Source organism: Myotis daubentonii, chromosome 18 (genome assembly GCF_963259705.1).
Source record: "Myotis daubentonii chromosome 18, mMyoDau2.1, whole genome shotgun sequence".
In the NCBI taxonomy this organism is placed as follows: Eukaryota; Metazoa; Chordata; class Mammalia; order Chiroptera; family Vespertilionidae; genus Myotis; species Myotis daubentonii.
The window spans coordinates 34,450,588-34,474,003 of NC_081857.1; the positions used below are offsets into that span (position 1 = coordinate 34,450,588).

At 46.7% G+C, this 23,416-nt stretch overlaps 2 protein-coding genes across 2 annotated transcripts in view; both read right to left on the reverse strand.

Moving 5' to 3' along the window:
- The window catches only part of CD101 (CD101 molecule), a 32,623-nt gene extending 17,573 nt beyond the window's left edge, over positions 1 to 15,050 (reverse strand). The window contains exons 1-4 of the mRNA XM_059673415.1: positions 14,749 to 15,050; positions 6,359 to 6,739; positions 4,664 to 5,077; positions 3,096 to 3,482 (exon numbers count right to left, since the gene is read on the reverse strand). Of these exons, the coding sequence (XP_059529398.1) occupies positions 3,096 to 3,482; positions 4,664 to 5,077; positions 6,359 to 6,739; positions 14,749 to 14,791 (1,225 nt within the window). The 5' untranslated portion in view covers positions 14,792 to 15,050. The remainder of the gene's footprint in view (positions 1 to 3,095; positions 3,483 to 4,663; positions 5,078 to 6,358; positions 6,740 to 14,748) is intronic.
- A 4,382-nt stretch (positions 15,051 to 19,432) lies between these two features.
- The window catches only part of PTGFRN (prostaglandin F2 receptor inhibitor), a 51,976-nt gene continuing 47,992 nt past the window's right edge, over positions 19,433 to 23,416 (reverse strand). Inside the window, exon 9 of the mRNA XM_059673416.1 lies at positions 19,433 to 23,061. Coding sequence (XP_059529399.1) covers positions 22,895 to 23,061 — 167 coding nt within the window. The 3' untranslated portion in view covers positions 19,433 to 22,894. The remainder of the gene's footprint in view (positions 23,062 to 23,416) is intronic.

Consider the following 23,416-nt stretch of genomic DNA (forward strand, 5'->3'; position numbering starts at 1 on the left):
CCCTACGCAGGACGCAGATAAAGGGGATCTCAGAAAATCGCTGGGCTGCAGCTTTTATCTGATTAACCTTCTTTCCTGAATTCCAAACCTCTTACCTATTTTCTCCGGAATTCTAAGCCCTTTACCTTCTTCTCCTTATAAAAAGGGTGGCTTGAAATGAGATGTAAGGTGGACTTTTTAGGGTACATAGCCTGCCGTCTTCTCAGATCACCCGCCGTCTGAATAAAGGGCTCACAAAGAGTCAGTCCTTGTGTCTACTTATTGATTCTGGTAGTGACAGGTAGCGCTGATGCTGACTTTCCCAGTTTCAGTAGTGCGTCTCTCCCTTCTGTCTAAAATGTTCATAGAAGGACACAACCCTGCTCATATTTCAAATAATGGTTTGACTTTCATTTCTTTCTTTTTTTAATTGATTTTTTTAGAGAGAGGGGAAGGGGGAGAAAAGAGAGAGAGAGAGAAACATAGATGTGAGAAACATCGACTGGTTGCCTCCCATAGGAACACACAACCTAGGCATGTGCCCTGACCGGGAATCGAGCCTGCCCCCTTTCGGTGTACAGAACAACGGAACAACGTTGCATCCAACCCAGCCACACCGGCCAGGGCTGGCTTGACTTTTAAAACTGAGTGTGCAACAGGATCCTTAATAAATTTGCTAAATACTTTTTCTGTTTCTACATATTGGGCCCATTTTGGGCTCCAGCCTACACACAGGACTGTGTTTGCTTTAGAAGACCACCCTCTTGGTGAGCTTAGGGTCTGTACTCCATGACATACACCTATGGTCCCTTTGGCACAAATTCCCACATTCTGGGTTTAAGAAAGGTCACGGATGTGCTCCAGGGGGAACTGAGATGCACAAAGCAGAGATTTAGTTCTGTGTAAATATGTAAACCGCCTACACTGTTTTCCTTGATTCCTAGAAAGTTAAACCAAATGTTTGGTGTGAAAACTAACACCAACGCACTTCCTGGCTCGCCACTCTAGGCCAGAGCTTCTGTCTTCATTCCTAGCAATCGGGGAGATGAAGGAAAGCATGAAAGGGGAATTTATCTATCTTGGGAGATCTCTCCAATGAGCAAGTACAATAAGGATATCTTAATTTTTAGTTCGCTTTTGGTTTTTGTTTTCAGGCAAACTAATCTTTCCAGACTTTGAATTTAATACTCAGCCCAGAGAATCCTAATTCAGTCAGTCCTCTATAACCATGGGTTCCTCATCTGCTAATTCAACCAACTGTGGGTTGAAAAAATTACATACACACAAAAAAGTTATTATTGTGCCGAAACCGGTTTGGCTCAGTGGATAGAGCGTCGGCCTGCAGACTGAGAGGTCCCAGGTTCGATTCCGGTCAAGGGCATGTACCTGGGTTGCGGGCACATCCCCAGTAGGAGATGTGCAGGAGGCAGCTGATCGATGTTTCTCTCTCATCGATGTTTCTAACTCTCTATCTCTCTCCCTTTCTCTCTGTAAAAAATCAATAAAATATATTTAAAAAAAAAAAAAAGTTATTATTGTACCTGATGTGTACTATGTAGTTAGGCCTAAGATGGTGGCATCTGTACAAACTTTTTTCCTTGTCATTACTCCCTAAACAATACAGAATAGCAACTACTTACATAATATTTACATTGCATTAAGTATTATAAGTAATCTGGAGGTGATTTAAAGTACACAGGAGCGTGTGCACAGGTTATAGGCAAATACTATGTCATTTTATATAACAGGGGTGGGCAAACTTTTTGACTCGAGGGCCACAATGGGTTCTTAAACTGGACCGGAGGGCCGGAACAAAAGCATGGATGGAGTGTTTGTGTGAACTAATATAAATTCAAAGTAAACATCATTACATAAAAGGGTACGGTCTTTTTGTTTTTTAGTTTTATTCATTTCAAACGGGCCGGATCCGGCCCACGGGCCGTAGTTTGCCCACGGCTGTTATATAAGGAACTTGAGCATCCATGGATTGTGGTATCTGTGAGGGGTCCTGGAACCAATCCCCATGGACACTGAGGGACCACTGCATTATTTGCATATTTATCCATTTTTTCTCCACACAAAAGCACTGACTATTCAAACATGTTTAAGGTCACCCAACCTTCATAAACTAAGTGAGAGCTGAGTGGCCTTTCCAGTCTCATGCCTACAGCTACCCATTGGACAGACATCTCACCACATCACAGCAAAAGGCAGGGAATAGCGCCTGTGTACTATCATTTCCCTCTTCATTCCTTTGGTGAGCCATGCTTTGGTGCAGAATTATGGCTTAGAAAAAAAAAAAAGACTTAGAACTGGTCCCTATGGCTGGTGAAGATAATAAAGGATTGACAAAAGGCACCTGAATGGAGGAGGAGTGTGGGGTGTAATGTGGGTGTTCATTCCCCAGGAAGAAGCAAAGTGGAGCTTTTTCCTCTTAACCTACTCACATCACACACACAACAAAAGAAGACAGAGGGCTTCATTCAGACAGGGGTTCTCTGCTTGAAGAAAAAGCCACTGTGGAAAATTAGGGCTGCCAGCAAATAGAATCAAAGAACCTAGGATAGCAAGAAAGGATTTAAGGACAATCTAATTGTATGTCATTATTTTACACTTGAGGAAGTTGAGATTTAGAGAAATAAAGTGGAGCATCCACGGTCATGACCCATTGAGCGCAAGAACGGGACTCAGGCCCAGCCAGCGTGGCTCAGTGGTTGACACCGACCTATGAACCAGGAGGTCACAGTTCGATTCCCGGACAGGGCACATACCCGGGTTGCGGGCTCGATCCTCAATAGGGGGCGTGCAGGAGGCAGCCGATCAATGATTCTCCCTCATCATTGATGTTTCTCTCTCTCTCTCTCTCTCTCTCTCTCTCTCTCTCCCTCCCTCCCTCTCCATTTCTCTCTGAAATCAATAAAAATATATTTAAAAAAAAATAAAAGGAAGGAAGAAAGAACAGGGCTCAGGTCTTCGTCTAGTTTGGGTGCTTTCCTATCCTTCCCCCCAAAGTGATCTGATTGACACCTGACTCTGCTGTGTCCCTGAGGCGGCCTGTACTAATGAAGGAGAGGATCTGAGAGCAGCCCGACCGTGCCTGGTCCGACTTCACATACCTGCTGGCTTCCTCAGGTGCACGCGACTGTCTGGGGATTGCTTGCTCTGAAGCAGCTGCCAGGAGCCCATCTGAGCCCTTGTCATCTCCGCCACTGCGCATCTGTAGGTGCCTTCATCCTCTGGGCCCGCAGCGAAGATCTTGAAAGAGAAAGCCTTGGGGCTCAACTTTGAAACCTGGAGTTGTCCTTGACTTGCTCTCTCGTTGTAGCCCTCCTTCAGGCCCAGAACTCCACCGGCATCAATGCGGGCCACTTCCATACCATTGAAGAACCACACGCCCTGAAGCTGTGGGTCCCGGCCGCTGCCCAGGACCTGGCACACCAGTTCCAAGGGTTTCCCTTCAGTAAACGTGCTCTCGGCCGTAAGGTTGACTTGAAAATCTCTCACTAGGAAACAAAGCAAGGCAGGTATGTAGAGAGGCCACTGCATCTGTCCCTTCAGTAGCAGAGAGATGACAGCCCTGTAAGGACGGTACAAAGGCTGAATGCCATGTTGGGGTTCAAGTCTAAGGAGGAGATAGGCCGAAGAAATGCCTAGCATCGAAAATGCCCTTGCCTGTTTCTGACATCACACAGGAAGAACAGCATCCCTGTTCTCTGAATGCAATCCTATTGAGCAGGATGTGTGCAGAGATGAATAAAGTATAGAGCAATGTGTTTTTAAAATAAAAGACATGACAGGTTTTATGCTATGTTGAATTACTAGGAATTGTGATTCCTTGCTCTATATTTTGGCTGAGAGTATCCAGTGGAGTTTTCCTGCGTTAAAAGCACATGTGATCGATGGCAGGTTCACAGCTAATATCATTCTTAACAATGAAAAACTGAAAGCTTTTCCTCTAAGATCAGGAGTAAGACAAGAATGCCCACGCTTACCACCTCTATTCCACATGGTACCAAAAGTCCTAACCAGAGCAATTAGCCAGAAAAATAAATAAATAAAAGGCATCCAAATCAGAAAAAAAGAAAGAAGTAAAATCATGTGGAGAAACTCCAAAAGACTCCACTCAAAAACTGTTAAAACTAATACACAATTTCAGTAAAGGTGCAGGTTACAAAAATAAACATCCAAAAATAATCTGTTGTATTTTTAGACACTAACAACGAACTATTAGAAAAATAAATTAAGAAAACGCTCTTATTTACAATCGCAACAAAAAGAAGAAAATGCCCCCCAATGCAATCTACAGCGACTCAGGCCAGGTGTCTGCGGTGACCACCTGATTCCCAAGGCCAGCTCCACCGCTCAGCAGCGGGGTGACCTTGGGCTGAGGCTCAGGGTCCTTGCAGAGCCTGGCCAGAATGGTAACAACACTCACTATTTCCACATACAGCTTGTGGAATCTATCCAACTATTCAACAGACCTTAGCCCATACAAACCCTCCTGTGGACAGAGCCAAAAACGGACGGTCTTTCTTTTATTTCTGCTTCCCGGGTGGCGAAAGGAAAATTTACTCAAGCTTTCAGGAAAAACATTTTTAGGTTCAACAGAGGATTAGAAGAAAACAAAAAGTTATCCCATAAATACCCACCACCAGCACATTAATTTTTCTGAGAAGATAATTACCTGCTGGCTGGATTCTCAAGGTTGTTTGATCTGTCTGCTTTTTTGCAATGAAAGTCCAGGTTTCATCCGGATCCTGAATCCATTCAGTTGCCTCACAGAACAGCCGGCCTTGATCCGAGGGCTGCAGGCTCCCTAAGGACAGCCTGAAGGTAGCGGCCCCAAGCTTGTCGAGCCGCACGGCACCACGTGCAAACCTCTCTGTGTAGGAGGGCCCAGGGAGCAAAGTAAAATCTTTGGAGAGGGAAATAACCTTGGTGGCTGGACTTCCTCCATCCTGCAGCAGGTACCAGGCGACAGACAGGTGGGTATGCTGAGCTGTGGCTCTGGCTGCCTCACAGGTAAGTTCTAACGGCTCACCTTCCTCCTTACTGAGAGTCTGGGGACTCATGGTGGCAGAGAGGGTGTCTGGAATAACTGGAAGCAAAGACATAATGATAATTGGCCCAATGCCAGTCAGACCGGCCTACTTACATGAAGATGGCGCCCTGACCCGCCATCTGTAAAGCACATACCTTGAGTTTCTTTTCAGGTAGCCATACGCGTTCCCTGTGGCCAATGCAAATGTTGGCATCTATGTACATACAGTCGACGGAACTCAGCAAAGCTAATGGCTCCCTGATGCACTGATCCTGACTTTACATGTTTAGCATAGGCTGGAGCCAAGGTTGCTACTTGGACATGAAGTATTTAAAGGGGAACACCCTGGGAGCTAGAAGACCTAGATTCTGATCCAAAATCTGTCCCTATCTGACTACACGAACCGGAGCAAGTCAGTTCACTTCCTTGGCCTTAACCTGCTCCTTTATAAAACAACATTCTGAAACCATCTGTTATCTGCTATTCAGAGCCAACATGCAACCTGTACGAAAGTGCTGATAACCATCCTACACCTCATCATTCTCTCCGTCCTCAAAGGAAATGACAGAGCCTAAGCTTAAGTGAAGGCAACACTTAGATTCGGTCAATGACTATTTACTGAGCATCTATTTAGTGCAAGGGACTGAGATAAACATCCCCTCCTCCTGGTGCTCAGAGTGAGGTAGGAGAGAGTCACAGAAGCAGCCAATTACCACATAAATGGGTGAGGGCTAAGAATAGTGGTGTGAATAGAGCATTGAGAGGAAAGACATTGAAATACTGCCTGCAATAGTCAGGGCAGGTTTCATAGCAGAGGTAATAGCTAAACTGGGTCCTGAAGTATATGTAGGAGTTTGCTAGGCTGAACAACGGGTGATAAGATATTCTAGGCAAAGGGACACAATGGTAATTGCAAGAACTATTACCCTTTCTGTTTTGGTAAATATGCTAGAGAAGGGTAGTTTGAAAATAAGCATTGACATTATGACATTAATATCAGCTCTTATCAAGTTAATGTTCTGCCTCCAAGAGAAGACATAACCTGATGAGAGCTCTCTAAGCTTTGACTGATGCTGTGGCTACTACCAACCTATGGGTAGCTGTGGGTAGGCCTTGGGAAGACACACACTATCTCAATCTTCAAGGCAAAGTTGATTGGAAAAATTAATCACAGCTTCCAAAACATGAAATACCTATTTGTGATAAATCCCCCAAATATCCAGAGAGGTACATGGGCAATTTTGCCAAAGCAAACAGCACAATATAAAGCCATGTCACACCGCAAGGCACTGCGATGGATATTTGGGGGTGGCTAGCAGAGGAGCGCACACGGCTTACCAATCAGAGTAGTCTTCGCACTGTAACTCCCATAGTATTTGCCATCAGTGTTCGGTGTGTGACACTCATATTCACCAGAATCCTTCACCTGGAGCTTTGAGATGTGCAACAAGACTGAGTTGCCCTGGAGCCTCTCCACGTAGATGTCCCTGCTTCGCACCCGCTGCGCATACGCTGCGTAAGTGAAGCCGGCATCCTTGGTGCTAACGATCTGGATTTCTCGGGTCGGGGCTGTCGGCAGGTAAACAGACCACTGGAAATCCTGCTCGGAAGGTCCCTGGTGGCCAGCTACCTTGCAGCCAATGCTGACAGGGTAACCTTCAGCTCTAAACAGCGGTCCTTTCTGAACTGTTACTTCTCTCTGGCCAATGCTGAGCTTAGCTTGCAAGTGGGAGAAAGAAAGGGGAATAAAAATAGATTAGTGTCCCAGTTCCCAGCGTGCCGCCTTCTGCAGCTCCCTGTATTACAATCCCTGTAACTGAGATCGCAGGTTATTAGCTATAATCAACTCAAAGGTTCAACATCTTCTTTAGGCTGAGGAGCAGTGGAATGGCTTGATGAATGAATTGTTCTTCTATAACTTTAACTTCCATTATAATCTCTAGTCTCTTAAAATCAAGTCTAGACCTAGCTGGTTTGGTTCAGTGGATAGAGAGTCAGCCTGTGAACTGAAAGGTCCCAGGTTCGATGATTCCAGTCCAGGGCACATGTCTGGGTTGTGGGCTCAATCCCCAGTGGGGGACTTGCAGGAGGCAGCCAATCCATGATTCTCTCTCGTCATGGATGTTTCTATCTCTCTCTCCCTCTTCCTTTCCTCCCTCTCTGAAATCAATAAAAATATATTTTAAAAAAGATAGCTAAATAAAAATACCTGTAACAAGACTAGAAGTTAATTAAAAAACAACAACAACAACAAGTCTAGCCCTGGCCAGTGGGGCTCAGTTGGTTGGGCATCATCCTGTGCACGAAAAGGTTGCCAGTTCGATTCCCAGTCAGGGGACGTGCCCAGGTTGTGGTCTCAATTCCGGGTAGGGAGCATGCAGGAGGCAGCCGATCTACTGTATGTTTCTCTCTCACATCAATGTTTCTCTCTCTCTCTCTCTCTTCCTTCCTCTCTAAATTGAGTTAAAAAAAAAACCCCACAACAATTCTAGCTTAATTCATGTAACATGGCCCCTACCATGAAACATATCTGCTTATCTGAAGTGCACTTATTTTAAAGTAAATACAATGTATGATGATTCACCTGTACATTTTGGGGGAGGGCGATGGGGGGCGAAATTCAGCAGGTACTTCCTAAGCCTCAAATTCCTGGGTGGCATTTCTCACAGCCATGATTGCTGGAGAGGCAGTCTCCAGCACTGCCCATGGGGCCATGCCTTTTCCTGTGGGTTGGTTGGTCTATTTGTAGCTCCTGGCCTCATATGATGCAAGATCAGCTGAAATTAGCACCTGAAGAGATAGCAGTACTTCCTTTTTATACCGCGGAGGGGGTTTTGTTTTGAAATTTTTAAAGAGCCACTACAGCTTTATTGAAAAGCTTCATACTGTTGAACGTCAAGTCCCACCGGATCTGGAATCAGAATTTATTTTAGTTCTTGCCTTACCCCAGGTTTTCATTTGGGACCACTGTGGAATGTTTCCTGTTGGGACAAATCTAATGTATTAGATTTAAAGGAGAAAACATTATTGAACGGTAACATTTCCTCTGATATACATATTTTCAAAATCAAGCATTTTGCAGAAATTACAATGTGTTTATTTATTATGTTAATATTAAAGGCTAGTTTGTGTTCCAGAAAAAAACAAAGAACAGCCAAAACTGGTTTGGCTCAGTGGATAGAGCGTCGGCCTGCGGACTGAAAGGTCCCAGGTTCGATTCCGGTCAAGGGCATGTACCTGGGTTGCGGGCATATCCCCAGTAGGAGATGTGCAGGAGGCAGCTGATCAATGTTTCTCTCTCATCGATGTTTCTAACTCTCTATCTCTCTCCCTTCCTCTCTGTAAAAAATCAATAAAATATATTTTAAAAAAAACAACAAAAAAAACAAAACAAAGAACAGATGACCAATGCCACAAGGGTGAGCTAGATCTTTCAGGAGGGCGGAGGGCTAGTGGGAAGGGGAGGATGAGATGGAGTGACCACAAGTCGGAGTACTCATCTGAAGGAATTAACAGAACGGAGTTCATAAGAAGATACGGGAGAAGCAGAGCATCTGCTAGATCGCGTGACCCTACAGGACAAAGGAAACTGAAGGGAAAAAAGTGAGAGAAAGGAACAATGACGTTACAGAGACCATGATAAGGCTGAGAATAGAAATTTTGGAATGAAAACAATTCTGATAGAAGCGGGGCTACAAACAAATGGGCAGAAAGAGTAAGTTGTCACCCGATACAGTCAACTAAAAACTGCACATGTGCATGCTCAGTGCAAAACGGAACAACAAACATCCAACCAACCAACTGACCAATCACGCACATTTCCAGTGATCATTTAAAATATACTCATGTATTCATAAATCCCAATTTCATATGTATGTTATGATTATATTATGCCTAGAAATAGAAGTTAGGGCACCTGAGAAAATTTTAAATTATTACCAAAAAAAAAAAATTATACTACAGAGGCCATGGAAAACATTTTCAGCAAAGCCAGCCAGTCTTAGGCATGCACCTAAGAGAAGGTGTGCACTGTGTCTCAGGCGACCATGAGAGAGCATCCGTGGCTGTAGTATCCATTAGCGCCCATAACTAGAGACCACCCATACGCCCACCAACGTGGAGCAGATGAGCTCAGTACATCCATAAAATGAAACAGTTGCAATAATATGAATAACTGTGTTTAATAAAAGATGCAAAATACTTTGAATCTGTTTGACTACCTAGAGAATAGAATGGTTCTACCCTTTAAAAAGTTTTAAAACAGGCGAGACTGCACTGTGTTGTTAAGTGATGCAAACAGAAGGGGTAAAGAGAATTAAAAGAAAAGAAAAGCTAGGAAGTGGTTATCATGAAAGCCAGAAAAGTGATTGCGTGGGGGGGGAGGGTTGTGATCTGGATGGGGCCCATGGCAGCATGGGTGAGTCTTTCTTGGGTCTTAGCAGTGTTCTATTTTTTTTGACCTGGGTAGTGATTGCATGGTTTTTACTTTTTACTTGTTTGTTCAAAGGCACATTTATGTTTTATTAACTGTTCTTTTGTGGTATATTTCACAATGAAAAAAATGCCTTTAAAAAAATACAGTTTCTGAGGTACCACTAACCTGTTTATATCAGGGCATGTTTCCACAATGCTATTTTTGGTTGCTAGGCAACACTCCTTCAACATTGTCCAGGACTTTTCAGAGAGATGGGTGCCGCATTTGAAGCATTTCATTGTGAAAACTAACATTTCATTTTCTACTGTTTTATTTGCCAGTTCAATAAATATTTATTCAACCACTTCTAGTATTTCTGATGCTTCAGGAGCCAAGATAGGAAGATGAGTTTGAGAGAGGCTCTGACTTCTGTATTTTATAATTTGGTCAAGTAGGGTAATAGTCCTCATAGAGAGATGTGATAAAACCGCTTTGAGGAATTTGAAGGAAGGAGAGATTGTATTTTTTGAGGAGGGAAATAGGCCAGGTTTATGAAAGAGACAGTACCAGAAATGGACCTTGGAGAATTGGAACGATGACGACAATTTAAGTGGGGAGACAGGATCTTTTAGATAAGGAGATTTCATGAGGAGACCGAATGAGTAGGAATCAAAAGACTTGTTAAAGGAAATAGGAAGTAATCGGTTAGATTAGGGGAAGAGTTCTATGAAGATTAATAGGAGGAGGTAAGACCAGGTAGGACATTTGGGTCCAGAACATGAAGGACTTGACTCTTATGATTAAATGTTTGAACTTGATTGAGTAAGCCATGCTTGATTAAGCCTGAAAGTGTTTGAATGGTCTTAGGAAAATTAACCTGACAATTTGTATAGGATGATGGAAATTAGAAACAGACATGAGGTAATTATTGTAGCCCAGGAGAGAAGTGATGAAGGCAACAGGGGTGGAAAGAAAGGGACTACAATTTCGAAGCCATTGTGGTGATAAAATCTACCGTTTTTCAGTGTCTTGGATGCTTGGAGGTAGTAGGGGTGGGTGGAGGGATGGAAGGAAGGAAGAAATCAAAGATGATACCCAGGTTTGTGAGGGTGACTGCAAGAACAATGGAACTATTAACAGAAATAGGAGATCAGGGAGAGTTTCTGTTGTGTGTTCAAGGAAGAAGATAATGCATTTAATTTTGGAAATACCAAATTTGAATACCGCGGAATAAACAGGAAGGATACACAGCAAATAACTGGAAATGATATTTAAATATATGTATCTGTGCTTTAAAGTCTTCAACCCTTTGAAAAGATGTATATTCTAATCCTTTCAAGAACTCTGTCATAGTTCCTTATTTGGCAGTGCCAAAACTTGTAAATGGTAGAGCCAAACTTGAACCTAGATTTGCCGATGCCAAACCTCTGGCTATCTCTACGGTTTCTCATGGTTTCCTGTAAATGCTTGTTTGTAAGTAGGGAGAGTTCTAGGCTGTAGATGCAAAATAAGTCAGTTATACATGTAAGTATTGGGAAGTGTTAGGGACTATAAAGAAGAGTGCTAAAGAGAGATTACTAGAAAACCTCTCTATTTAGGGGGTTTTGATGAGGAACAATACCTATGGAAGGAAGAGTTAGGGAGTTGAGAGGGCAGCCAAGGCACAGTGGCTTGGAAACCAAAGGAGGCAAATCATTCCAATAAGAAAGGGCTTGTCAGCACTGCGAAATGCCGCCGAGAGGCTGAGGATTCTAAAGGCTTAATGATGAGGGTGTCAGTGGAGATCTTTGTAAAAGTGATGTCAATAGAGCAGAAGCGGCGGATTTCAAGGGTCAGAAACCAATGCAGGAAGCGTAAACTACTTCAAGAAGTTTCATGCAGAAGAGTAGGGAGGAATAAGATGACAGCAGGTAGAGAGCAGCAGTGAGGGCCGGGAGGGACACAGGTGCCATTGTCTGCTTATGGGAGAGGAGCAGTGGAGGGGAGAGATGGATGAAGCCAGAGAAAGGGTGATGAATGGAGTAAGGTCCTAGTAGCAGTATGAGGTCAAGAACATGATTGGGATGGTACTGTTTCTCAGAAAAGCAAATGCCATAATGTAGCAGTTTCATAGGTATTTTTAAGATGGAAAGGACTGACTGACAGAGTTCAATTCAAATGCCTATGCATTGGGATCATACCCTGAAACATCTTATCATGAATATATTCTCGGTGGGATATGGTGTATATATCTCTCATCTTCCTAAAGAGTAAACTACCTCAGAGGACTGTCCCTTTGCCCTCTCTCTGAATGGGCAGAGGGTTAGATGCCCTAGCACAGCAGCTCAAAGTCTCGTTGACTGATGGGCACACAGCATGGCACTGACATATGGCATTGGAGTCATGCTTTTGAAACATGAAGAATTCCTTGATGGTATTGGCTCCCCCCCCCCCCAAAACTATCTCTGGGATTGCCAAATTTGCCACTTCAGTATTATTTGAGCAGAAGCTATTAGATTGAACCATATAAAACGACTCATATTTGACCATTTTTGATACACAAAAACAGCAACTCCAAATGATTCCACCTTACAGAAAACCTACCAGGAGAACATGGAACACACCACGCCACTCCTTTCTTTATACATGGAAAAACCTATCTGCACGGAAGCTGGGACAGCTTCCACCCATAACTTAGTGACATTTTTTTCATGAAATAGTTTCAGTTACACAAGCAAATTCCCCACCCCAAGACCCTCCCATATTAATGGCTTTTGTTTGGAGGCCGTCTAGTTGAGGTGAGGAATGACAGATCAAATATGCAGAACGAAGGGCTAAATCCAAGAGCTCATTTAATCATGACATTGACCTCATTTAGCACCGTATTATAATAGGATTAAGCAGGATTACTAAAAATATAAATAAATTAGGACTAAACAGTACAATTGATCAACTGGTCATCACTTAATTAGTGTCCTTCATCTCCCCCTCAAAATAGATATATATATGCATGCATAATATGCTAATTAGACCAGATGTCCTTCTGGACAACCTTCCAGACAAAGCCGGGGCTGCGAGAGAAGCCCGGGTCCCGGGTCCCGGGTGCCAGAGGGAAGCTGGTGCCGGTAGCCGGGGGAAGGAAAGCCTACTCTTGCATGAATTTCGTTCATCGGGCCTCTAGTATATATATGTTTTTATTGATTTCAGAGAGGAAGGGACTGGGAGAAACAGAAACATCAATGATGAGAGAGAATCATTGATTGGCTGCCTCCTGCACACCCCCTATGGGGAATCGAACTCGGACCCTTTGTCTACAGGCCGATGCTCTATCCACTGAACCAAACTGGCTAGGACTCCCCCTCAATATTTGTGATGACTAATAGCAAGCTTCCTACATTTTTGCAAGTTACTTCCTGATTTATGTGTTCTTCACATAAAATCTGGTTCTATACAAAGTTAGTGCTGAGGATGACTCAGACTTTAGAAGTAAAATATATACCCCAGTATCGGCCATTGTTTAAATGGGTTAAGGAAAAGCTTCCAGCGCCCCCTTTTGAATCGTGATTACTACTTCCTTTCCCCTCGGACCGTCCAGCCTGCTTACAAAAGAGAGAAAAGTTGCAATTGTCTGACTTGCCCAATGTAAACCCAGCTTCCTCCTACACGCAAACCAAACACACACTCCAAATTCGCAAAGCAAGTACACCGAGAATCACGCTCAGACAAATGAGCAGGACAAACAGGAGCACACCGGCCAACAATCCTCAAAGGGTCCCACCAGTCCACCTGGCCCTCAGCACCTGCCTGACCAGTCCAGTGGGCACTGGCCACCCAGCAGCGGGTCCCAGGAATCTCCTTCAGACCACCTCTCACCCCATCAAGCCCCAGACCTGGTTCTTACCTCACACTAGCCAATGCCCCTTGCGACGTGAGCCCAAGCCAATTCAGCTCAAACCAATGTTCAGTAAGCACCTCCTTGGCTGAATGCTGCTCCCTTTGTGTGCTTTGGCCACAGCCCTGGTCACTCTGAGTGTAATTTCTTCTAGTTCCCCTCTGGTTCCAGTCATTTAAGTCCCTTCACTAACTCAGTCCACTCTCTGTAGAGCAGGAGTTCTTAGCCTGGAATTACTACTTTCTTTCCCCTCGGACCTTCCAGCCTGCTCACTAAAGAGAGAAAATTTGCAATTATAAAGAGTCCATAAACCTGGGTGGGAAAAAACACACAAAAACCCCGACATTTTAATTTTCATTAATATTCATGGAAATGTAGTATTTCCTTCAGTCATGAATGTAGACAACAAACCATAAATATTTTCATTATCACATTACAGTTGTTGCAAAAATCTTGAAATATTGTTCCTATTCATTGCAACGTTGAAGTTTGGTGGTTAACTTCTAGATTGTTATGTAATGCATAAAGAGATGAATAAGTGACTACGTCACAATCGATTTAAAACTACTTTGGCCCTGGCTGGTGTGGCTCGGTTGGTTGGAGCATCGTCCCATACACCAAAAAAGAAAAAAAAAAGTGGCAGGTTTGGTTCAGTCAGGGCACATTTGGAAAACAACCAATCGATATGTATCTCTCACATTGTTTCTCTCTCTCTCCCCTTTCCTCTCCCTAAAATTAATTAAAAATATTCTAATAACTGCATTTCAATATGATTGGTTGATTTCCCCTAGGGCCCTTTGTATCTTATTTTATGCATTTAAGACATTATTCTGAGATGGGGTCTATCGGCTTTACCAGATGCTAAAGGAAACCATTGCACAATTCGTACCTGCTCGCTGCTCTACCTACTCTGGAACTATGTCATTCCCTTCCCAATTCACCATCAAACTTCCCTTTTCCTCCCCTGTTACAGGATGTAGGAATGCCCCGGGCCAGCTAAGGCCCCTGCGTATGCTCCTCAGCCAAGCCAAGTGAATCTCCCTGCCCCTTCTCCGTCTCTCAGCAGTCATTTCCCCCTTCAGCCCAGGTAGAGTCCAGAACCTTCTTTAGCTTAGCCTAAAACTACTAAGTGCTCTCATGACCTTCCCTTCTATCCCCAAGGCACACTTACCTAGTCAGGCTCTGACATCAGGCAAACCTTACAATCACCTCCCAGGCTGGAGAGCGAAGCCTCTTCCTGTCTCCAGGGATGAGCTAGCCCAAGAAGACAAGGTAAAGGCAGAGCCAGCAGAACTGGCAGATCTGGCACCGCAGACAAAAGTCACAAAGCACTGCCAACACCAGAGAAGCCTGGCCCTGTTTTTCCTGGAGAAACCACATTGTCCTGGTCCATCACCCAGCAGCCCCCGGGACCAGAGAAACAAGTGAAACGATGACACTTACTGAGAAAGAGAAGGAGGGATGCCACACGTGGGATGCGTGCCATGGGGACCCGTGCAGAGCTCTGCTGGTGGCGGCACTGAGGTTGCTCAGATGCCGGGTGACAAACACTATGTTCTCACTGTAAAGGCAAAGAGGAAGCGGTGTCATTTCCAGCCCACTGAGAAGCGAGGTGACTTGCAAAAGCCACGCTAGTTGCACTGTGGTGCTTTGCGAATTGCCCCAATTTGGGTGTGAAAAAAAAAAAATTAGCTCAGACAACTGAACAGGACAGTTATCTTCCTGGGTAAGTATATGTTCATACAGATAAAAATAAGAAAAGGTAGGCCTCATCCTGGCTAAATATGCATCCACAGGAAGTCATCAGGGAATTTAAGGAAACGGAATAAGTAAAAAAAATCAAGCAGAAATGTTCTTTTCTTAGCCCTGACCCCTCCTCCCATCCTGGGAGAGAAAAGGACTGAGAAATGGCAGAAGGGCCCCTGAAGGACATGAACCTGGGGAAGCAAGAGGTGATGGTGAGGAGGGCAGGCTCCAGGGCCGGCTGCCTGGGTTTGCACACCGAACCTATTTTTAAGAGCTGTGTGATCTTAGAGAAGTTAATTAACCTTTTCTAACTCTCATCTATAAAAGAGTATGTACCCCACAAGATTGCTGTGAGAATTGAATGGACGAATTTACTTAAGACGCTTAGAACAATATCTCATACATGGAAAATGCTCAGTAAATGTCAGCCACCGTCATTCGACATTTAAGTGAATCTTCTTCTGCCCAGTGTGGGCCTGGGCACCAAGGAGGCCGGGGGGAGAGCCTAAAACCTGGCACTGGACTCTGGCCAACTTAATCCCACTCTAGTCCCAGAAAACCATGGGTGAGCTCACGGAGGATTGGTTCCCTGGGTCGAGCCGACATTCAGATAGGCCAATAGCAAGCTGGCCTGCTTCAGGCAGATCCCTGGCTCCATCCACCCATCCAACAATTTTTCAGTCCTTCTATGTTCTGGGTGCAGTGGTAGGCTGTGCCCCTACGGAGTGTTAGCAATTCCGTCTTGGCTCTCAGGAAACTTCGTCATCGGATGATCAGAACACAACGATCAAGTCAGCACCCAAAGGGAATGGGGGAGGTTGGTGGGCAGGACGGATGGACAGGATGGGCTGGGCTGGGTCAAATGAAACAGCTCGGGAGGAAGGGGGCCGGGTACAGCTGGAGAGAAACGGTTTGACGTGAATGATGTGGCACCAGCTGTGCCCGCCTGTTGGAGTGAAGTTCAAGGCTGGTGTGAAGGGAGAAGGGTCTAGAGAGGTAGGCGGGGCAGATCTTAGTGAGCCATGCACACCAGGCCCAAGCGTTTGGCTTTGGGGAGCTCTTGAGAGGGTGGCGTTTTCTGTTTGTTTTGGTTTGGCGGTGCGTTTGTTTGCTTTTACAGGAGCATGGTTTAGTTAGATTTTCCTGTTAAGCTGAACTCCATGTTGTGTTTAGCAATGATGAGGGTCTGAATGTGGGCGTTGAACATGAAGTCAGAGGAGAGAGGGATGAAGAGGTAACCACTCACTCACTGAGCACCTGCTATAGGGTCAGCACCCTACCAGGTGCTACATACAGGTGCACGCGGAATTCAAGTGTCTGAGGAACTTTAATGGTGGTGGAGGTAGAGCACGGTGGAGGCGAGCAGAAAATACAATGACCAGCTATCACACCAGGGGAATTAGTGGGGTCCCTAGAAGAAACACATCGTAAGAGATATGGACATTTTTAGGAGGGAAAGAGAATATCTAATTTGGGACAACAGGGAAGAGGCTTGGTGGATAAAAGAAGGGGAAAATGGGCCCTGCCCACCAGGAACTTAGACTCTAGTTTAAGAAACAACTGTAGATAAGAAATAGTAGCCATGACAGGCAGCCTGCGTTGGGTATCCAATTTATGGCTCTAGCAAGAAACACCCCATGAATTAACAGACCGGAGAGACCACTGCAGGCAGAGGGCAGCCAAAGGTCGTTCAGAAAAGGCTGCTTTTAAGTAGGTGCTCAGAGATCTGGTATGATTGAAATAGGCAGAGAAGAGAGGGGAGGGCATGCTAGGAGGGAGGAATGAAATTACAGATACAGAGGCAGGGGTGTGCAGGTTGTTTAATTTAGGGCAGTGTGTCTGGAATGGAGATTTCAAACGACACCTCTCTAGGCTGCTTGCTCACTGTCACATCAGCGTGGCCCGAAGTACAAGAACCTGTTCACCATTTCAGTTGAAGTCATGAGTCAACCCCAGGCACCAAAATTTTAGGCAAATGCACCGTCTCAGTTAGTTACTGTTGTGTCACCAACCACCACCAAACGTTGGGGGCACAGAACAGCCAGCATTAATTTTTGCTCACAAGCCATTGCATCTGGTAGCAAGAGCTTAATGGTCGAGGATGCCCTTGGCTTGGACCCTCCCGTTCCCCATATCCCTCTAAGAGGGTAGCCTGGACACGCTTTCATGGTGTCAGGGGTCCCAAAGAATGAGAGGAAATACATAGGTACTTTTTAAAGCTTCTACTTGCATCAGGACTGCCAACATCTCACAGACCAAAGCGAGTCACATGGCTGCATCCAAAGGCAAGAGACGGGTTAACAAACTCGCTCTCTTTCGTGAAGGGAACTGCAGAAGGAGCGATACAGATACAGAACGGAGTCATCGATGCAGCCAATCTGCCAAGCGCACGGAGAAGAGAATTATTTTTGAAATCAGCACTGACCACAGAGATAACCGTTGCCAATAATACAGAGCGCCCTTTATTCCCGAAATACATACAACCAAGTAAAAGCTATGCAACTGCTCATTCCTGGCTGTTGCCCGCCCCCACCCCCTTTTTTTGCTTCCATTTTAGTGGCTCCATTTCTGCCAGAATTTAACATTCACAGGGTGATGTCATTTCCTTTCTGGAAGGAAAAAGAAGCTTTCTGTTGTCAAGAAAAAAGGAGAAAGAAAAAAATAGAGCCAGAGAGAGACAGAGTTATTCTACTACCTTGGGAATTGGTGCATTGCAATTGTATCATATGAAAGGAATGCAAAATGTAGTTCTTGCTTGAGATGGGGGTGGGGGGGGCCCTTGGGGGGCGGGCAGTTCTGGACAAAGCAACCCAGGAATGTATTAAAGGAAAAAAAAATCCTATTCCAGGTCCTGGAAGATTAATGAAAAGAGATATATATATTTTTAGATGTGATACACTCAAATATTAATTCCAAAGAATCATAAAAATTACACCTTCTGTGCCCTCCCCTACCCTAAAAACTCAGGCCCAAGGAATAGTTAAACAGGGACCCTTGGCACGTAGTTTTATAGACTAACTCACATCACTATGTGATAGCTATTGCTAATCCCATTTTGCAGGTGAGAAAACTGAGGTGCAGAGGAATCAACTAACCTAGCCAGGATCGTATAGCTGGGAAATGGCTGCATTCTAAGGCTGCTTCTTACTTCGATTCAGTGTTTTCTATTACACCTTGCAGCTTGTCATTCATGACTTTCAGAGAAGGCAGAATGTGTGTCCGCAGGAAGCTGGTCATGATTTTGCTCCTTTCCCTACTTGAGCTTACAATTCAGGTCAGAGTCATGGCTATATCCAGGCGTGGAACTTGCCAAAGGTATGGGCTGAGCCTCTTGTCTACATGTATGGAATACCAAGCAGGGACGCCACAGGAAGGGATCAAATGATCCGTCAACTCCCTCAAAGAACAAGAGAGAAACTGAGGCCTTGAATGGACCCAAGTCACTGCGGGGCTCTTTCCAGGGCGTTAACTGCATTTATAAACTGCCAGTACCTTCCCCAGGCCTAGAACGGAGCCGATTCCTGGGCAAGGTGAGTAATGAGGACACAGACCTCAAAACACGAGCTGGTTCCCACCCAGAGCACACATGGGGCCCACAGGAAAGTCTATGGGGAGGCCAGCCAAGGCTGTGGCTGCTCCAAGGCCCAGTAGGAAGTCGGGGCTCCCGCACTCCCCCCTGTCCAGGTCCCAGAAGCCAGCGGCTGGGGGAATCGCACTGTTTTTGTATTACAGGGGCCAGCACCTGGACGGGTTGGGTTCCAGACTGCGTCATGAGTCAGAAAAACCACTCTGCTCCAGTCACGATATGGTCACAGGACTTTGGTGTTGGTTTCCTGAGCCGCAGAGAGGAACAACAGTGACTTCTCTTTCCTGTTAGGAGACCTATCAGGTCATGAGAATTCACCCAGCAACCAAAAAGACCTTGCACCAGGCCTGGCCCTCACCTTGCTGCTCAGTGGGAATTTCAGTATTGATCCTATGAAATCCATTTCTTCTTTTATCTTTGTTTATTTTTTAAAAATGTTTTTGTAGATGTTTTTAGAGAGAGGAAGGAAGAGGGATAGAGAGATAGAAACACCAATGAGAGAGGAATACCATCGATTGGCTGCCTCCTGCAAACCCTCTACTGGGGATCGAGCCCTCAACCTGGGCATGTGCCCTGACCAGGAACTGAACTGGAGACCTCTTGGTTCCTGGGTCGGCGCTCAACCGCTGACCCACACCGGCCGGGCTCTTCTCATATCCGTAGAGAAACTCTGAGATGCTGTCCTAGGGTTCAGAGCTCAGAAGGTGCTCGAGTTGCAACAGGAATTCAGCTGCAATCCCTCCCGCAGAAGAGATAGAAGGACACCTGAGGCCAACATCACGTTCCTCACACAACTTCAATTTAAATTAAACTTCCTTTAATGAAATAAAAAAACAAATGGTGCATTGCGTAATAGTTGTGGTCACAGTATAAAACAATACAATCAGTTCATATAACATTGGAAATGGACAAAAATACACAAGATCCTTCGTTGGTCTACGTGAAATCTGGCAGATCCCATGTGCCACACTACAAAAGAAAGTCAACTTTTTTCTCCTAGTGATTTGCACCCAGTATTTATCACTGAGAATTTGGTCAAACAGTGGAAGAGAACTTACCCAAATCCCAGTTCCCTTCTTCCTCTGTGGTTATTGGTGAAGCTAAAAAGAAAGTTTTCCGAAAGTAGCAAGTTGTGTAGTATTGCTTATTATTCCTGCCACAAAGGCCCAGTCTTTGGCTCACAGGTGCCCGTGACAAAATCGTGGCTGCAGGCGGTCTGCAAAGCAAGCGAGAGCCACCAGGGAAGCAGACAGGAGTCTGAGTAGAAGGGGCCTCCACCAGCATCCCGGGGAAAGCCGCGTGGACAGGAGGGGAGAAAAGACACAAATAAATACGTTTCTCCATGAAGACTGAAATCCAGTTGGTGAGTCAGAGTTCCACCGTTCCACGAAAAATCGGAAAAGTTGTCAAAGAGTCAGAGTTTGCATTTTTTTCTCTTCTTTTTTCTTTAAAAAAAGTGTAAAATGTATGTAAACATTACAAAGTAAACAATTGAACGTAATTTTGAGGCTCCTATCTGAACATAGCGTAGGCGCTTTCCGGGGAGACTTTCATGATTAGGGGGAAAAACCCAAACATTTTCTCAAGTTTTGTTGTTGTTGTTGTTCAGAAGTGCAACGTCGTCCGCGGGCATCGTAGCCGGGTCCTCCCTCCGCACGCCCAGTGCTTCTGGCAGGAACCCCGCCAGGGAGCGCGTGAGAATGTCTCTCACACAGGCTGCTGGCAGGCGCACGTCCCTGGAGGAACGAGGTCCCTGTTACAATACCCTGGGATTTTCCCCTCCGGACCCGCCCCCTGGACAGAGGGTGGGGTTGGGATCAAAGCCTTGAACTACAACAGCAGTTTGAAAGGACAAGGGATAGTGTGAGCACAGGTCACCTTTCCTACTACCAAGTGTCTGGTGTGACCCTTTTGCGGGTCACACACATCTGGGGCCACCTGGTCACACCCCAGGCTAATACCCTTTCCTCTACCAAGAAGGGCTTCCGCTACAACAATCCTGAATCTTCAAGTGAGTGTGAGCGCTGCCAGGCTCCCGGGCACTGGCTGCTCCCAACGCAACACCTGCTTATGCGTTCTCTCTTTAACCTCCATGTGTACGCTCACCCATGACCCACCTCCTCTGAAATAGCAGTTAGGAAGCAACACGTAGACAATACCCCGCCTCTGGCCCAGTCAGTGTGGCTCAGTGGTTGAGTGTTGACCTATGAACCAAGAGGTCACGGTTCAATTCCCTATCAGGGCACATGCCCGGGTTGTGGGCTCGAACCCCAGTGGCGGGGCATGCAGGAGGCATCTGATCAATGATTCTCTCTCATCATTGATGTTTCTATCTCTCTATCCCTCTTCCTTCCTCTCCGAAAGCAATAAAAATAGACTTAAAAAAATTTTTAAGAAAATACCCAACTCTAGTGCTATGGAGGCCTCTTCCTCTTCCTCCAGTCACTCATGCTCTGCGGCCCGTCTTCCCGGTTCCATCTGTGCCTAGAAGTCATCTGTGCTGCCACCATCAGTGCAGGAGCCCGTGCCTACCCCACGAGTGGTCCCGCAGTGGGTAAACGGCGAGTGGGGGCCTGCCTCCTGGGGCTGCCTCGGTGATGCGTGCAGAAGGGGTGGTGGGCAGCAGAGTGAGGGAAGTGGAGGGAAGACTGTGAGCCGGGAGGGGTCGGGCTCGTCCGGCCCATTGTGACAAAGAGCCGTACATGAATGGCCATCGTTTCGTATTACTTTATTGCTCAGAACCAACGTGTCTTTTTCCCCCTTCGGAAGACAGAGGAGTGTCAGATCCTTCGGAGCCACGCAGCAGCACGGAGGAGTGCAATGCAGGGCGGGCGTCACCGCCGAGCCTCAGGGCCCCACGGGGAGGCTTCCGAAAGGCCGGGCCTGTGCCGGGGCCAGAACGGAGCGGAAGGTCTCTTTTGGTCCATTGTCCTATTGCTGGTACGAGCAGTCGGGCCAAAGAGACTGCTCTCAGATCACCTTTGTAGGTTGTTCCCAGGGCAATGCGTTGCTGGGTTTCCTTCATGTTCCTAACAGGAAAGCAAGCATCCCAGAGGCCAGCTCTCTCACCAGCCCTTGCAGGGGATCTCACAGACCTGCAAGGGCGGACAAGGCCAGAGAAAACACTCGGTTCTTCCAGGCGATTTCTGATCCCGTGAAGTCAGCCAGTCTCTAAGCAGCAAGAGTCCTTCACGTTAAGGAGACCAAGCAGCCTCGGAAGGAGGGGAGGGGGGCACCTGTGGGTCCCCCTGGGTGTCCCTGGTTGTCCAAGGCCTTTGCCTCCTGCAAAGGACAGGACTGGGGACTGGAGGTGGCTTCTTCCTCCTGACACACCCCTGACCCTCCCAGCACGAGCTGCAGAAACCTAACTCTCAGGGTCCGCCTTCCGCTCTCCCTGGGGCCCCCGCGAGGCCCAGTGGCCTCCGCTCGATCGCAGCGTCGGTTCCTTCCCTTGTCCCCAGCCTCCTCTTCCTGGCAGACCTTCTCCCTGCCCTGGTCCGAGTGGCTGTGTATTTTTCTTCATGTTCATTCTTAAGGCTAAGGTGGCATGATAAGGTGCTTGGTGGAGAGCCAAATCCTAGATTCCAGGGCTGCCTTTCTCAGCACGCTCACAGAAAGCAAAGAGCAAAGAAATGGAAAGGGGGCAGAGAGGCGAAAAACCAAAATCCGCGTCTGGGCTCGATGCGAAGCTACATACTGCAAGTTCAGATTTCCAATGTGGTCTAAGCCCCCGAAAACCGGGGCCGGGCGGGGGGGGGGGTCAAGGCCACACATTCGCCCTGGGCACAGGTCTGTGTTGTCCCTGGGCCGGCGTGGAGGGCCACCCTCCTCCTAACACCTGCCTCCCACCCCGGAGCCGGCCGGCTCTCACCCGGGACAAAGAACTCCGAACGCCATCACCCCGCCCTCACCGCGACCCCTCGGGACAAAAGCTATAAACACACACAAGCCAGAGATCAATAAACCAGTAGGAGAAAAAAATTAGACAGAGGTTAACCATGAAAAAGCCGCCGTCGGGAAAAGACACGCGCGGCCGTCCTCAGAAAGTGCCGTGGGAAGAGAAGCTGTGTGCTGGTAAACGTGTCCGCGCTCCATCTCCACGTGCAGAGGAGAGCGCGCCGAGTCCCACCTGAGATGAGCGAGGACTGGGTTTTAGTGTGACACACTTCACGTCAGAACATCACCGTCCTCTTCCTGCCCCAATCGCTCCGAGACCGTCTGTCCCCGTGTCGCTGCCCCGGCCGGGCGCCGGCCTCGCTAGTCCATCTCCATGGACATGAGCCGGCGGCGCTCACGCCGGGTCTCCTGCACCTCCTTCTTGCAGCACCAGTGGGAGCTGCAGTACCCGATGAGGCAGGACAGGAGCCCCACGACGGTGGACAGGCCGACGCCGATCAGCAGCGGGTACTTGAAGGCGTTCAGCACTGGCAGGGGCAGAGCAGAGGGAAGCCGGTTAGTGATGCCAGGGCGGTGGCCGCAGGGCCCACCACCACCTCCTGTCCCCACTGGAGCCATCAGACCCCCTTTGACCTTGTCTCCAGGCCCCGGCACACAGCACTGCTGGCAGGAGCAGCTCAGCCCTATCTGTCCCAAAGTGGGCAAATGTCTCCCCACCCAGTGCTGGTGGGGGGGGGGGGGGGGGGGAAGAAAACAGCAAAACGATTGCATTCGATGCCTTTGAATGTCAATTTGCTTTTTAGGGTTTGGCAGGAGATGGATTTTTAAAAGTCAGTATAAGGGCACCGCACCCTCCGCAGCAGATGCCTCCGTAGAAAAACA